General features: G+C 42.7%; 1 protein-coding gene across 5 annotated transcripts in view; it reads right to left on the reverse strand.

Annotated features, from left to right (window-relative positions):
- The window catches only part of LOC115583819 (dihydropyridine-sensitive L-type skeletal muscle calcium channel subunit alpha-1-like), a 277,692-nt gene that overhangs the window by 151,457 nt on the left and 109,526 nt on the right, over positions 1 to 16,709 (reverse strand). For all 5 annotated transcript variants that reach the window (XM_030421006.1, XM_030421010.1, XM_030421011.1 and 2 more), the window contains 2 exons: positions 7,683 to 7,841; positions 5,492 to 5,602 (listed from right to left, as the gene is read on the reverse strand). In XM_030421006.1, coding sequence (XP_030276866.1) covers positions 5,492 to 5,602; positions 7,683 to 7,841 — 270 coding nt within the window. The remainder of the gene's footprint in view (positions 1 to 5,491; positions 5,603 to 7,682; positions 7,842 to 16,709) is intronic.

Genomic DNA, 16,709 nt, shown 5'->3' on the forward strand with positions numbered 1-16,709 from the left:
GAAGTGCGTTAATGCTGGGAGCGACAGCCTTCATTCTGCTCACTAGTCCTCTGTTTCTGCCAATCATCGCAGGAGCACCATCTGTGACAACCAGGTTTACTTTTTCAAATGATAGTCCATGTTTTTGAAATAGTTCCTCCAGCTTATCAAAAATAATAGCGCCAGTGGCCAGCCCCTCAAGTGGAATCAAGGCCAGCAGCTCCTCTCTGAAATCTCTGCCATCAAAATATCTGACGAAAACACACATTTGGGAAATGTCAGTACTGTCGGTGGACTCATCAATAGCCAGTGAGAGGTATCTGGCTTCTTTGATCTCGTCAATTACAAGTTGCCGGACTTCCTCTGCCAAAACATGGACACGGCGAACAGCAGTTTTAGCAGACAGAGGTATCTGCTTAACAGACGCAATTATCCTGTCCATAGATTTGTCCGTGGCAAGTTCCTCCAGAACAGCCACCATGCACTCCTTAAAAACCTCAGCATCAGTGAATGGCTTGTTATGCTTGGAGAGTACCCAGGCCGCCTGTAGAGACGCACTTGTTGCCCTCTCTTGTTCCGTTGTGGTTCGGTTAATAATTCCGCTGGCATGGGAATACTGAGATTTAAAAGCAGCAATTTTCCTGTGACGGGCCTCTGAATGTTCAGGATATGACTCCTTGAAGCTAGCATGTTTTGTGATGTGGTGACGCCTCAGATTGTACTCTTTAGCGACAGCGACAGTTTCGTTGCAAATGAGGCACACAGGCAAGGGCGTAGAATTGGGTAGGGACGCTAGGGACATGTCCCTACCAATATTCAGCCACTGCTGTGTAGTCACTATCAATACAACCGCTGTTCGTAGTGTTTAGTCAATGATTATGGCACACAAAGGGTTAAATGTCGGTCTCTGCTAGAAGTCCTGCCTCTAACCTAAATATCGCTCCCTGATCGGCTGCCGTTTTTTCGATAACTTACATGTGATTGGCTGCCCCTGCTGTCACTCCTTCTGCTTGTAAAAGCTACATGCAACCTGCTAGTTGGACCGAACGAGAGGCAGTGCATGTTATCTGCAACTGCGAGTGTAAGTTGTCAACATGTTCGGCATTTGTTCTTCCTGGGTCACTCAGCTAGACGGATTTTAATATCAGTGGTGTCATTTGTGTTTGTGTCTGTTTGCGTGCGTGCGTGTACGTGTGTGCGCGCATGTGTGCTGTATAGGATTTGAAGAATGTCAAAGAAAAGAAAACTGGATATAAGAGACTTCTTAAGGAGTCAAAGTGTAAGTTACTTCAAGGGTGTATAGGTGGAGGCTCAACAAAACAGATAATGAATAAAAGAGAATATTTAATGCCAAAGAGATACACTTTTTTTAAAGTTATTTTTAATTCTTATTTTCATGTATTTGTGTAGAAGTGAGCAACGGTTTAAAAACACAAATGAAGAAACTTTGTGGTGGAAATTCAATAAAACCTCACATTGTAGATGATCATGTGATTTTATAATTATAAAATATAATTAAATAATATTAGTTAATATTAATATTTAGTAAAAGCCTTTTTGCTCAGGCAATAACTGTACCATCAAGCTCTATGATCATTGTATCCCTAATGTATCTGTTCATATGTCATGCATCAACATAATTTTGTAAGGTGACAGACAGCAGAGATGCTGGAGGAGATAGAGGAGGAGAGGCCAGACAAGGTAGAGGAAGAGAGGCAGGAAGAGGTAGAGAAGGAGAGGCTGGAGCAGATGAAGGAAGAGAGGCTGGAGGAGATAGAGGAGGAGAGGCCAGAGAAGGTAGAGGAAGAGAGGCAGGAGGAGGTAGAGAAGGAGAGGCTGGAGCAGATGAAGGAGGAGAAGCTGGAGGAGATGTAGGAGGAGAAGCTGAAAGAGAGGCTGGAAATTCACAGATGAGGTTAAAATGTATGATGGATATGTTAGTCATGAGATTCAGCACTGTGACAAATGTCAGTGTGATGATGATCTGAATAGAATAGAGTTGCCTCCTTGTCTTTCATGAGTTGCTTTAACCTATAACATCTGCATGACGTGAAATTATGATTGCTAATTTAAAAAAACGTCAACTTTCAGGAGTGCTGCCTTGGAGCACTTTTGTGTCCCCACCAATCTCAAAATCAAACCTACTCCCTTGCACACAGGTACAGCATTTCTAAAAGTTGGCTCTATGAATAGGTACTTATCAGTCCACTCTTCATTAAAGCTACGGTTCTCAGCATCAACTTTCTGCTTAAGGCTCTTTGAGAGCGCCATTTTTCATTTAAATATATTTATTCTTCCAGTGTTCTCCACAAACTACGACCAGTCGCGGTTTTACCATTAAGGAAAAGGCCTTGGGCCCCCAAACTGCAAGGGCCCCCAACCAGATGCCCCCTCCCCGACCAGCAGGGGGCCAGAGCCTCCGGCCAGCAGGCCTCCACCATTGTCTTTGTAAATTATAATTATGTACTTCTAAACATAAAATAAATAAAAAACTAAAATGAAAACAACAACAAAAAAACATCAGAATGTCCAAATCGTATTATCTGCTCTCCCCCTCCCCTTTCGTACTGTAATGGACTATTCCATGAGTCATCGTGACCGCGAAAAGACGAAAGACAGCAACCAGGAAGTGAAGCGCTGCGGTTTGTTTAAGAATGAGGCAAAAGAAAAAGAAGAAAAAGCGGGAAGATACACACACACACACACACACACACACAGGCTAGCTAAAAGAGCCAGAATTCCAACACTACTCTAACGGCCATAAACGGTCATTTTGACCGCTAAGACTTTAAACTCTATATTCTCTCATGCAAATACCCAATTGAGTGATGAATACTTTCATTGTGTCATGATATTTTTAAAAAAACGAAATAACACCAAAATGTACATTTTGACAAGTTTAATTATACATTCATCAATATTCATACCATCGCACATAGTAAACCGTAATTATTGCATATATCTACACAAGATTAATAGAGAAAATTCAGAACAAGAAAATAAACAATTAAAAGTAACTTATTTGATTACGAAACACGTTATTCTAACACTTAATATTATATGAAATAAATGATAATAATCGAAAAAGCTGGAAACGAGCTGATCTATAACAAAAACAAACAGTGAGCCTGCAGATTACCTCCGCTCTCCTCACAGTTACCACACACGGCGTGTGGCATTTCAAGTCCGACATTTGGTTCCGTTTGCAGCTCTTTTAGACCGGCACTGCCTCCGTCTCCGTGTGCTCCTGCGGTGGTTGGTTCCGCTGCTGCCCACCTTGTGCCGACTAACGCGGCCGCTTTCCCCTCCATGTATTCTGCCCTCAGCTCCTCTGTCAGCTGCTGCAGGAATTTCCTACGGGCTCTCCTGCTGCTGGTGCACTCCTTGAATAAGATGCGGGCATTTATCCCAGCCAGGTCGAGGGTGTTATAGAAGACCGCCACTGGCCATCTTCGCGTACTTTGACGCAGTATGCCCTCGCCATCTGGTCCGGGTCCTCGCCGTACTCGGCGTTGTTGTAAGTCACAGACTCTGGCTTTGCCTTCGCCCCACTAAAGGTGCCCACACCTGTGTGCACGGTGCTCAGGATGCGGACATTCTTCCTCGGCTTTCCCTGATACACAGTCAGAGTCGCATCACTTCAGAACCTTGTTGAACAGCTCGCTCGCTGTTTCACGGAGGGGCAACTCCCGTTTGAGTTTGCCCGTGGTGCCAACAAGGCTATATAATACAACTATGTAATAATTAACTCACAAGTATATTCGCAAAGTTAGAGACAAGAGAGACCATGAAAGCAGCAAACCCTGTGAAACGATGTGCGGTTAATATGACTGTTTATGGTCGAAATAGGTAAAACACATAATATTTTCTTTGTTTTTTGTGTGTCATTTATATTTTTAAAAAAAAACCTGTTCTAAATTAAAATACAGACACTTTTAGGAAAAGTCATGTAACAGCAATATTGCATTTTTTCATTCAACACAGTTATTGCACATATAGGCTACATTTGAAAACTGTCAAAAAGACTTATTTAAACACTTGGCCATAATCTTGAAAATATTATAGAATATTATAATATTAAATGATATTATTAAATTGTATGGCTTTGTTAACACTGACAGAGGCTAAAAAATAACATACATTTGGAATGAAAACTAATATATTGAATAATAACATATTACTTAGGATACAATACTTATTTTATTTTATCTTATGAGCCTCCGGCCCTTACAGTGTGCGCAGAGGAAAATTCTGGCCCCTGGACAAATATAGTTGATGACCCCTGCTCTATATGTATATGTTCAGCTTCTTCAACCTGTAGAGGTCTGCCTTTGATGTCCAGCTGCCCCAACACACCACAGCGTAGGAGAGAACGCTGGCGACCTAAGCCTGATAGAACATCCGCAGGAGCTTCCTGCAGATGTTAAAGGATCGCAGCCTCCTCAGGAAGCACATCCTGCTCTGGGCCTTCTTATACAGTTGTTTGGTGTTGCTCGTCCAGTCCAGCTTGTTGTCCAGCCACAGCCCAAGATATTTGTAGGTCCCCATGACCTCCAACTCCCCTGCTCCTAACAGAACTGGTCTAGGTCTGGGTCTGTCCCTCCCAAAGCCAATGACAAGTTCTTTAGTCTTTAAGGTGGCACCAGACAACAAAGTTCCTCACTGGGCTCCTGTATTCCTCCTCTTCATCGTCTTTGATACACCCCATTATGGCCGTGTCATCTGCGAACTTCTGGATGTGACATGTATCAGAGTTGTAGCAGAAGTCCTGCTGATCACAGTGTCAGACGTGATGTCCTTCAGCCTGACATATTGTGATCTGTCAGAGAGGTAGCAGGAAATTCAAGCAACCAGGTAGGGGTCCACTCGCATTCAGTAGTTACAGTAGTCTAGGCGGGAGATGACCAGCGCTTGGACCAGGAGTTGCAATGCGTCTTTTGTGAGGAAAGAGCGGATCCTGCTGATGTTGTAGAGGGCAAATCTGCAGGAACGGGCCACAGCAGTAATGTTGGGGGCACAGGACAATTTATCGTTGAGGATAACACCCAGGTTCCTCACTGTCGACGAAGATGATACCATGACATCGTTGACGGTGACTGACAGGTCCATGTGAGGGCAGTCTTTCCCCGGGATGGAGAGGAGTTCAGTTTTACTAAGGTTGAGTTTGAGGTGGTGTGCAGCTGTCTAAGCAGAGATGTCTGCCAAACATTCCAAGATGCGCATCGCAACATGGGTGTTGGAGGAGGATGGAGGAAGATTATAATGCTACAGTCTGCCACACTCTAAACTCTGTTAGTGATTGGCTAATCCACTCCTAACCTTTTTTTCAATCTAAGACTGGCACAACCACCCAATTTTGGCTCTACAACCAAGAAATAATGACAGGACAATCACAATGACAATGGGCAGGCCAACATACACACAGTGCGGTAGAATTTACTATCACTGAATCACAGTCAGCCCTTATGTGTTTTATCTGGAAAATGTAATTATACACTATATATTGACTCACCTTAGCTTTGAAGGCCATTAGTTTAAGGATCATCTCCACGGTGAACAGCACAGTGAAAATCACATTCAGCATGTCAGACAGGTGAGTAACATGGTCTGACTGGTTGCAGTGCTGAGCGGAAAAGAGGCACAGATACAGACAGTTAAATAATCTCACAGTTAAGTCATCTCACATTCCCTTTAAAAGCAGGCGCGCTTGTTCCATGGTGGATTGCTATTATAATGGCGAATTTGCCAGGCACGCCAGTAGAGGTTCACAGCCGAGGAGACCGACGTTCTTGTCAGGGCTGTAAAAGACCGAGAAGTGGCATTGTATGGGGATGAGAGAAATTCATCCAAATTAGCTTTGGTTAAACGGGAGTGGGAGGAAATTGCCACAATTGTTTCTAAGGCTGGCACCCCCATGACATTGCACCGGGCCTCAGGAGCAGTGCACATGGGCCGAGCAGTGCGCAACAGCCAACTGATGACGGAGCAGCGCAAACACCAAGGTACAGAGGATCCAGACCCACTACACGCCGTGGCAGCATTGTAAGACCAGACCGCACTGTCCGGGATGCGGCAAGGCATTAATGCCTGTCTTGACCGGGTGGCGATGTTGCTGCGGCCTCTCAGGCGCATTGCCTCAAGTCTCCAAATGCACCACCTGCTCCTGTTGTGCCCCTTCCTCCTCCTCCCCCAACTCCATCTCCGTCCACCCGCTCCACTAGGCGCACATTGCTCATTGCCACTCCCGGACCCTACGGCTACGGCGGGCGCGTCGCATATCAGAGGGAAAAAGAATTAGTTCTTCTGTTTAAATCTTTTCAATGTTTTTTTGTATGGTTTGCAAAAACGGGAACTGCTTCCTTGTAGATGAGAGAAGCAAAGTGTATGCACGTTGAGCACACGCTACATTATGGCCAAGCATGCGCCCTTAAAATAGCATCTGAATAAGCGCCACTGACTTTAGACTAGGTTTTTCCTGGTCTGTTGCGGAAGTGTTTTCTGAAATGGCAAAATAGCACCAGTGAACGTTTGCGCCGGAACACGCCTCCTCTTTTCGCTGAACTGCCCTCGGGAGCGTAAAGTCATTACCTAATTTAAGGACGTGCGTCTGTGGAGGGAAAATTCCAATGTGCGCCGAATGCAAAATAGGAATTACACAAGCGCCAGTGTACAAAGTCAATTGCGCTTAGTGCAAGATAGAGCCCTAAAAGTAATTTAGGGAGATGGTTCAGCCCTGTGTGAGCAAAACAAAATGCAATCATTGACAAGCACATTATCTGCTGACAACGACTATAAGGAGTGTTCCCAAGCCCAAGTAGTAATATCCTTTATAATATCATGTGTGAAATATTGAGCCTTTCGAAGATAGAAATGTTATACCCAATCATGACGACCACCCGTCACTTTCTGCCCCTGTCCTTCCCTCCCGTGTGATTACCTGCCCAAACCTGATGTGTTTCACCTGTGTCTCATTGTCTCCCCTCCCTGTGTGCTTAAGTAGTCTGTCTCTCCCACCTTCCAGTGCCAGTTTGTCTTAGCTTGTTTAACGTTCCAGCGATTTTCCTAGAGTCCTGAGTGTTTTTTGGTTATGTGATGTATTGCCCGTTTTCTTTGTCCTTGCCTCTGCCTGACCCCTTTGGATTTGTTTGCCTGTCTTGGACTGATTACCCGTGTACCAAACCCTTTTTGGATTAAATTTGTCTTTGCGATCTGTGTCTAGCATTTTGGGTCCACCTTCTGTTCGTTCCTGACAGTTGCACCTCCCACAACTTACTTAAAACATGCTGCTGGCATCAAATTTCAATGAAGCTGATGTAGTGAAACATTTAATACATTGGGGTCTTACTGTTTTCAGATGTGTATATGTCAAAATGGATTAGCAAATTATCACATCTTGTTACAGGAGTACAGTAGAGTTGTTAGCAACGCTGCTTACACCCAATGCTTGTGTGGATTTCCTTCAGGTGCTCTGGTTTTCCCCAATATCAACTGATGTATATTAGGTTATTTCTTCATCCTTGTTTGTCCATGTGTGTCGTACTATGCCTGCCCATTGTTCTGTATTGTGTTTAGTAACTTACTTGTGGAAGGTTCTCTACAGTCTTACTCTATGCGCACATTGCTGAATATTTTGTCACAATGTTTGTATCTGACCATAAGTAAGACCATGTGCTGTATGTATGTGTCACATTTTGTATACATACCTGCATTCCCAGGCACATGGTGTTGAGCATAATAAGGAGGAACATAAGGTACTCAAAGTAGCAGGAGGTGACGATGTACCACACCTGATACTGGTAGGGATTTTTGGGAATATAACATCGCAATGGACGGGCCTTAAGAGCATACTGCACACACTGGCGCTGAAGGAGATAAAAAGAAGATGCAAATGTAATTGTAGGGTTTAGACAAAGTCAAAATGATGAATCAGGATGTTGATTGTATTTAAAGATTGAGACAGGACTTTATTAAGAACAAAGCAAGTCATATATCATCAAGTGTGAAACAACAAACAAACTACTTCTGACACGTGTCTATGTTGCTCAGAACATACTGAACATTTATCACTCATCTTATAAAATTTTATTTGCATACAGCAGTTCCAACAGGACATCCAAAAGAGATATATATGTATAAATATGTATATATATATATATGTATATATATGTATATGTATATATATGTATATATATATATATATATATATATATATATATATATATATATATATACACATAAATATGTATATGTGTGTGTATATATATATATACATAAATATGTATATGTGTGTATATATATATATATATACATACATACATACATACATACATACATATATATATGTGTGTATATATATATATATATGTGTATATATGTGTGTGTATATATATGTGTATATATGTATGTGTATATATATATATGTGTATATATGTATGTATATATATATATATGTGTATATATATATATATATGTGTATGTATATGTATGTATCACATTTTTAAGTGGACAGGCCAATTCTTAACTGTGCAACACGAGTGTTTATTGACAATATTAGGTGGGTGCGTACTCGTCAGTGCCCCTCCCCTGCGCAGGTCAAAGCAGTGTCAAAAGGAAGAAATGGACCGTGCCAGAAAGGAAACTAGGATAAATATCAGAGCTTCATTTCAGAAGTGGAAGGAGCTGCGGGATTTGTAAGGACTCAAGAGCGACGCAGAGTTTGCTGCTTTTCTGCTGAACAAGCAGCAGAAAATTCTATGTTTTAACCACAACGTTAATATGGCGGTGGTTACAGTAATTCTCCCAATAGCGCACATCCCCTTGCGATGTTGCAGTTGAGCTACGTAGCTTGTTGGTAAATCTAGCTTGTTAGCTTGTATGCTAACTCCGGCGTTTAGCTTTGTCTTTATTGCTACTGGTTAGTACAATCGGAGTACTTTCAGCTTGAAATATAAGGAATAATAAAGTGATGATTAATCACTTACATTTTCATTGTTTGACAAGTTACAAAATGAGCAGTATTGAAGAAGAAAATGAAAGTGCAATTTGGATGATTTATTACTCATTTTATTTATGAATCACCTAATGCAGCTATGACCTTGAAATGAAAAAGCATTTCTGCAAATGCATTTTAATCCTCAAATTTGACATTTCAAATTGAATTTTGGTAACTATTTGCTGGGGCATCTTTTGAAAATTAAATATTAAATGTAATTTTCTTTATCATTTTAATTAAGCTACAAAATGAGCAGTCTTGAAGAAGAAAATGAAAGTGGATGATTTATTACTCATTTTATTTATGAGTAAAACAAATGCAGCTATATTTGGAAAATGAAAAAGCATTTCTATGAATCCATTTTAATTTGAATTATGGAACATATTGGCTTCCATAAGTTTGTAAATTGAGTAGTTAAACTACAAAAAATGACCCAAAAAGTAGTACTTTACGCAGCACAAAATATGAATGTAGTTTAACTACCAGCAAGTTACAGCAAATTGTAGTTAAGCTATGTAGTTCAACTACATGTAGTTTACGTCTCCCCAACACTGCACGCACGCGCACGCACACACACACACACACACACAGCGCTTCTCAACACATGGATTCAAAACGATGCACATTTTGGCCCCATGGCAAAAAGTGACAAATTATAGTCCTAATAATTGCATGAATGCTTAAAGTATAGACGTATGGCATTGCAAATAGTAGCCGGCACTGCTTGCCTCACACACACACAATTAGCAGACGGCGCCGCTTGCCTCACACACACACACACACACAAGATTAGCGGACGGCGCTGCTTCTCTCCTCTCTCATACACCTGCCAACTCCTGCTAATTGCTATCGGCGCGCCCGCACACTGACGTGGATGCTGCGACCATGCTCGCCGTGACACAATAAGAATTTTATTAATAATATTTGTGAATTTCAGTATGTATTTTCACTTTATTAGAAGCTATACAATGGCGAAAATGATAACAGAGGCAATGTTTTTTAAAAATATATTTATTAGTTAAAAATAAAATACGGACGCAAGTCCTTGGCAATCAAATTAGCAATAGAGTTTGTAATTCGCTTCACTCTTTCCGAGTTAGGTGGAAAACTTGATATTGCTTGCTCGATGGTCCTCTTGCTGGAAGCAACTGCAATCATGCTTCCACTCGCTCGCTGTTAAAGCAGAGGCTGCAGGTTGAATGTTGCACTCAGCCATCTCATGTTTTTTTGTTATGAGCGCACCAACGAATGTCTGGGCGCTGCACACTTACGAGTTCCACCTCTTGTGTTCCGTCAACATTTCGTTGTCAATTAACATTAGAAAATCTATTTTGGACATTTGTACATCTGCGTCGCGATGAATCTCAGAATTGATTATTTATCCCACCCCTACACGACACACAAGGGCAAAATTGCAAAATAAAACAGGAAACAAAAGACAGAAAAACCGGAATCATAACAATAAGTGATTCAAGTCATTAAAAAAAAAAAAAAGACTTATAAAATTGTGCCGGTTTATTATTATTAGGGTTCTGCCGCTTGAGCTCAAATTCCCGTGAGCTGGAATGGGCCAGAAACTTGAAACTTGGCCCAATGATTGGAAATGGCGAACTGGAGGGGATCCAGGTGCGGCCTGACCATAAGCCTGAGCTGATCCAGGACGAGTCTCTCCAGGGTCTTCATGATATCAGCTGTCTCCTTACATGAAGCGGTGTAAACAGTGCAGGTTGAGAAAGGGGAGATTTGGAGTCCATAGTGAGAGGAGGGCAGGTAGCAAGGGAGCCAGGAGAGGCGTGAGGAGTGAGGGATGGGTGTGAGGTTCATAGAGCTGGATGAGGTGCTATCAGGAGGGGGAGGGGGGGTCAGAAGTGGTGGTGGCTGGAGACAGTCAGCAGGAGAGACAGCAGGGGCCGGGGCTGCAGTGTCAAACCTGTTGAAGAATAAATTTAACTCATTGGCCCTAGCCACACTGCCATCAGCTCAACCGCTGGTTGGTCTGAAGCCCGTGATGGTCCTCATACCACTCCAGACCTCCCTCATGTTGTTCTGCTGGTGTTTCCTCTCCAGCTTCCTCCTGTAGCTGTCCCTAGCCTCCTTGATCTTTGCATTCAGCTCCCTCCGAATGTCCCTCAGCTCCTCCCTGTTGCCACCTCTGAAGGCCCTCTACTTCTGGTTGAGAATGGCTTTGATGTCTTTAGTTACCCAAGGCTTGTTGTTTGGGTAACAACATATAGTACTTGCTGGGACAATGCCGTCCACGCAGAAATTTATGTAGTCTGTAATGCACTCAGTAAGCCCATCAACAGTGGCGTGCGCAGACTTTTTGAAGGGCAGGGGCGAAAAGAAGGGCACTTTAGCGCACGTTTTGGCTCCCACAAGGACACTTTAGCATGTGTTTTGGCTCCCAAGAGGGCAGTTTATCATGTTTTAACTAGAGATGCACCGATCGATCGGCAACCGATCGCAATCGGCCGATAATGCCCCTATCGGTTTTGGTCGGAGTTCTCAAAATAGATCAAATCAGGCCGATCAGATGACGTTTCAATATAGAGACAGTGCATTGACTGCATGCAGGGTGGGAATTTCACGGCAGCCATGGCCGCTGTTGCCCCACACTTTGGCCTTGATGCAGCGTGAAAAAAACTCATCGTATGGCCATAGTGGCCTCTGTGCCCCTGGCCCGGTCAGCATAGCGAGCTTGCCTTTAATTACAGCCACCTGAGTGCACAGTAGTCACTCACAGTAACTTCAGTGAGTCCGCGGTTCGCGCAGGTGGAGTCTCATCATCACGATGATCTCACGTGAAAGCCTCTCAAAAAGCAGCAGCAATGTCTCAAAACAGACGAACGAACCTTACAGCACAGCGAGCGAGCGCAGCCGGTTTTGACATGATACGTAACTGACTTATGTGGTAGGATTTAGTTTGGTAAAGTTGGAAATATATTCACAGATTCGAACTTCCCGGATCAATAACTCATAAGTGAAACCTTGTTAAAACACAAACGACGGGTCTTTCCTACCGTAGTGAGGAAGACAACGAGCTACAACCGTATTTTCATCTAAACGAGCGTCTAGACAGTAACTGTGGTCTCTATGGTCAGCCGTCTGTGAGACGAGGGCGCAGGGACCGTCTACAAAGTGCAACACCGAAAAGAGAAACTACAAAAAATATTCAATAACTTCACTATTATTCAGAGTGTAGTGTCACCAAAATCACTCCACACATAGTCCTGCTGGTTATTCTACAATTTTTTTGTTTGGAAAAAATGTGCTTTGCCATAATTTTGGGGAATTTCTATTGGGAGAAATATTCAATAACACTAATATTCAGTGTGGTGTCACAAAAATCACCTCACCCTAACCCTACTTAACAAAAACTACTTTCTAATGTAACTTTAACTTGATTTTGGTATTAGAAAATGTGTTAATACATAATCCATGTCTTATTATAAATTAGGATGTTATGGTATCAGTCTGAAAGGTAAATCAACACATTTTACTCAGTGGCCTTTGTGCCCTGTCATGTGGCCTTTGTGCCCTGTCATGTGGCCTTGGTGCCCCTGAAAACAAAAGTGCAGGCCAAATGGACTTGCCCCTAAAATGACAAAATTCCCATCCTGACTGCATTCCCACTAGTAAGCTATAGTTACTCTATGTAAGCTGAGTCCAAGTTGTCTCTAAGAGAGTCTCTAGAGTGTGAAATATTGCACATTGCCTCAGCCTGCAATAAAACGGTGGTCAATTCATGATACTTTCTCATCTCCTAATTTTTATACTTAATAATACAATGTCAATGTTGTGTAAGAAGAATCATTAATTAGATATATGAAAGTAACTCAAGACACCAATATAGAAGAATTTATGGACTTGACACTGTGATCGGTGATCGGCAATATCGGGATCGGCAGATACTGCTTTTGGTGATCGGTGATCGGTGATCGGCCCCAAAAATCCTGATCGGTGCATCTCTAGTTTTAACCAGCCAAGGGGGCAGTTTAGTGTGTTTTGCCAACCAAGAGGGCACTTTGGCAAGCTTTTTTGGCTCTAAGGAGGGCACTTTAGCACGTGTTTTAGCTCTCAGGAGGGCACTTTAGCGCGCATTTTTCAACAATTGGGCCACGAGCAACGAGCGTCTTTTCTCCAAAATCACCGCAAGAAAGAGCGCCATTGTGCCCCTAGTTTGTGTAATATGTACACCATATACAAAATGTACAAAGATATAGCTTCGAAGCACCAAGTTGTGATCTGATCTTCCCTGCGGGGGAAGGGACGTGGAGGTGTATGCATCCTTTACATTAGCATACAGCAGGTCCAGGGTCTTCTCCTCTCTGGTTTTACAGGTCACATACTGGGTGAATTTCGGGATTGTCTTTTTAATGGAGACATGGTTGAAGTCACCCGAGATTATAATGAGAGCACTCGGGTGTGCAGTCAGTAGTCCAGCTATTGTAGAGTGGATGACGCTGACGTCGGGTTAGCAGACGGGGGAATATACACAGCCACTGCAATGGCATGTGAGAACTCACGGGGTAAATAGTATGGACGGAGGCCCACAGCTAACAGTTAAATATCCGGGCTGCAGATGCAGTCTTCGACGGTAACGTGACCAGGATTGCACCACCTGTTGTTCACGTAAACAGCAAGTCCCCCTCCCTTATGCTTACCGCTCGTAGTGCAGTCCCTGTCAGCCCGGACAGTGTGGAAACCCTCGGTGGAAACATTGTGGTCAGGAACATCGGTATGTAGCCATGACTCCGTGAAAATCATCAGACTACACTCCCCATTGATCTCACGTTTCCCATTATGAGAGAGGGGAGACACGGCTTGAACGTCTTCCTCTCAAAAAGTCTCTGGTGTTTCGCTCTTTTCCTCCGTCGTAGCGATCCTTTTCCTCTGCAACCCCGGAGTGATTTCCTCCAAAGTTCAGCAGGGATGTCCGCCATCACCGTAGCCAAGTCGGCCGGCTTTAGCTCTATCAGCTGATCCCTGGAGTAAACAATGTGGTGTTGCTGAGCGACGGTGGAGTGGCAGAGTAAAAAGAATGATTCCACCACAAACGCAACAGCAAAAACTCTGCAACACAAACATGTTTAGAGAGGAAGTAGCTTAATAAATAACTACGTAAAAACTGAAAAAGTAAGATAAAGTAAAATAGGTGAAAAGTTAAAAACAAAGTTAAAGTAAGGAGCGACTGGAAAAGGCTGCATGCACCGCGGTGCATGCGCACTACACTGCACTACACTAAAATACACTTAGAAATGATTGGCCATAACTCCCACACCCTTTGTCCTATCATTACAAAACTTGGTGGGTAGGTTCAAAACAAGACTGGGAATCTGCCTAATAGAGCATGTGGAGCTCAACCTATAGGGGGCGCTAGAAATGCCATTAGCATGTAGCTAAAAACCCAATTTGGAGAATTCTGGGGCTTATCATGGCTATGTGTTGCACCGATCTTTGAGGAACACGGCGGCCGATGTCATCGATTGCGGGGGATGAATGTCAGGGTGGCCAGTTTGGTGCGAAAGGGATCAGAACCTGCGGACTGCAGCTTGTGGCTATATTTATTATTTATTATTAATTAATTTATTATTAATATTTATTACTTGAGCTCAAATTCCTGTGAGCTGCACTGGGCCAGAAACTTGAAACTTGGCCCAATGATTGGAAACGATGTGCATCAACTTTCATCATAATATGAGCCCAGTCAGCCAGATTGTGGCGCTGTAATTAAGGCTTGAAAATGCGTTTTTGGGAAGGCCCCGCCCCTCACACCGTAACTCTGACTTGAAATTTGACATACAAGTCCAGCTCCCTGTGTTCTACAAAAAAGCCTCTTGGACCATATAGCTCCGCCTCTTAGATGTTTTGCTAATTTGCATAATGTGAAAAACAGTAAAATGAATAGAACTTTTGAAAGATTGACTTATCAACACCAAATTTTGTATACGGCTTTGGGGGATAAAAAGACACATTTCTACTACAAATGAGCCAGATTGGACAAAAAAAATTTGGCCGCCACGGACCAATGTATTTTTGCAATGGGCGGGGCTTAGAAATGATTGGCCATAACTCCCACACCCTTTGCCCTATCCTCACAAAACTTGGTGGGTAGGTTCACAACTGTACTGGAAATCTGCCTACCACAGCATGTTGACCTCAACCAATAGGGGGCGCTATAAATGCTACACATGCGTATCTCAAAGATCGGACGGAATTTCACCAAATTTGGTATGCATGCTCTAGCAGCAAGTATTAACTAATATCTAATATTTATTTGGAGAATTCTGGGGCTTATCATGGGTATGTGTTGCACAGATCTTTGAGGAACACGGCGGGTGATGTTATCGACTGCTGGGGATGAGGGTCAGGGTGGACGGCTTGGGGCGAAAGGGGTTAGAACCCGCGGATTGCCGCTTGCAGCTATATTTTAGTATATGTGTTTGTGTTGGAGGAGTCGGGAGCTCAGTCCAGACCTCCTGCAAAGACAGGCACAGAGAAATCTGAATTTTCAGTCTGAAGCAGGGTTCTACTTTAAACTCCTCAAAAAATGGAAAAACAATGGCGTAGTCAAAAAATTTTAATTACCCCAACCTCCACAATGCAGCAGTGCAAATATTTACAAAAGTGAAAATAACAAACATACTGTACAAAAGAAATGAAACAAAAGCTGAACAATACTCTCTGTCTCATTGTTACCTTCTCTGTAACCATAGCAAGACTGATTTACCAATAGTGGAGTGGCTTAACAGCATAAATCCAAAGAATCATGCACTTTGTGATAAAAGCGTGAAATGTGGTACACTTATAGTCAAAGACAGCCCCCAAAAAAATTTGATATCGGGCCTTCGCAAATTTTCAATATTGATTTTTCAATCAATTATTTTCAATAATTGTGTGTCAATAATTTTCTTTTGTGGGTTGATCATAATATCATATTGATCATATAGTTAGCTATATTTATTTAGCTCTTTGGAGTTTGTACATGAATGATACAAATAAAGATGGCCGCCATGACTGGTTTGAAAATTGTTACTCCTGATTAGGAATTCAGGTGGCAAGTTTAGTATTTAGCCTATTTGGAAGCTCACAATGCAAGATAGACCTAACTGACAAAAGTAACTGTCCACACACGGGGTCAATCGTGGAAGTCTTTCAGCAATCCTCTTCACAGTAACAGAGAGCTGTGCAGTCTAAGGCAGCTTTTTTGAACCTCCTCAAACTTCGCAAGTTGAATCAGACAACGTCTGCGTGGCTCCGAAAGCTTCCAGCGCAACTGAACACACCGAACAGATTTATTCTCGAACTCGTCCGAGAATCCCCAAGCGCTTCAGACGTCCAACGGTTGGACTGGTGTGTTCCTGCCTTTAGACCTTGAGCTGCTGCCACAGCTAGAACTACAACATTGGTATCCACAGTTTGGATCACAATTTTCTGGTGACCATTTTGTACTGCACGGGCCACATGTCATAACATGCGAGTGTCAGCTTCCTCATGTGCGCAAAGAGAAATTGAGGACAGATCAACGAGGGGTGGCTTGCTGAGGACAGCGATCCACCATTTGAAACGTGGTATTAGCATGTTAGCACGTTAACTATTTATGTGGAACAGGGTGTTAATGGGAAAGTAATAACAGTATAAAAATAACAATAAAAAGGATTTTTCTAAAATTATTTTAATTCATCTATCATACCTAAATAAAGCAGTCATGGTTCTGTGATATCTTCCTACCAAGTAG

This window comes from Sparus aurata, chromosome 6, assembly GCF_900880675.1.
Source record: "Sparus aurata chromosome 6, fSpaAur1.1, whole genome shotgun sequence".
Classification (NCBI taxonomy): Eukaryota; Metazoa; Chordata; class Actinopteri; order Spariformes; family Sparidae; genus Sparus; species Sparus aurata.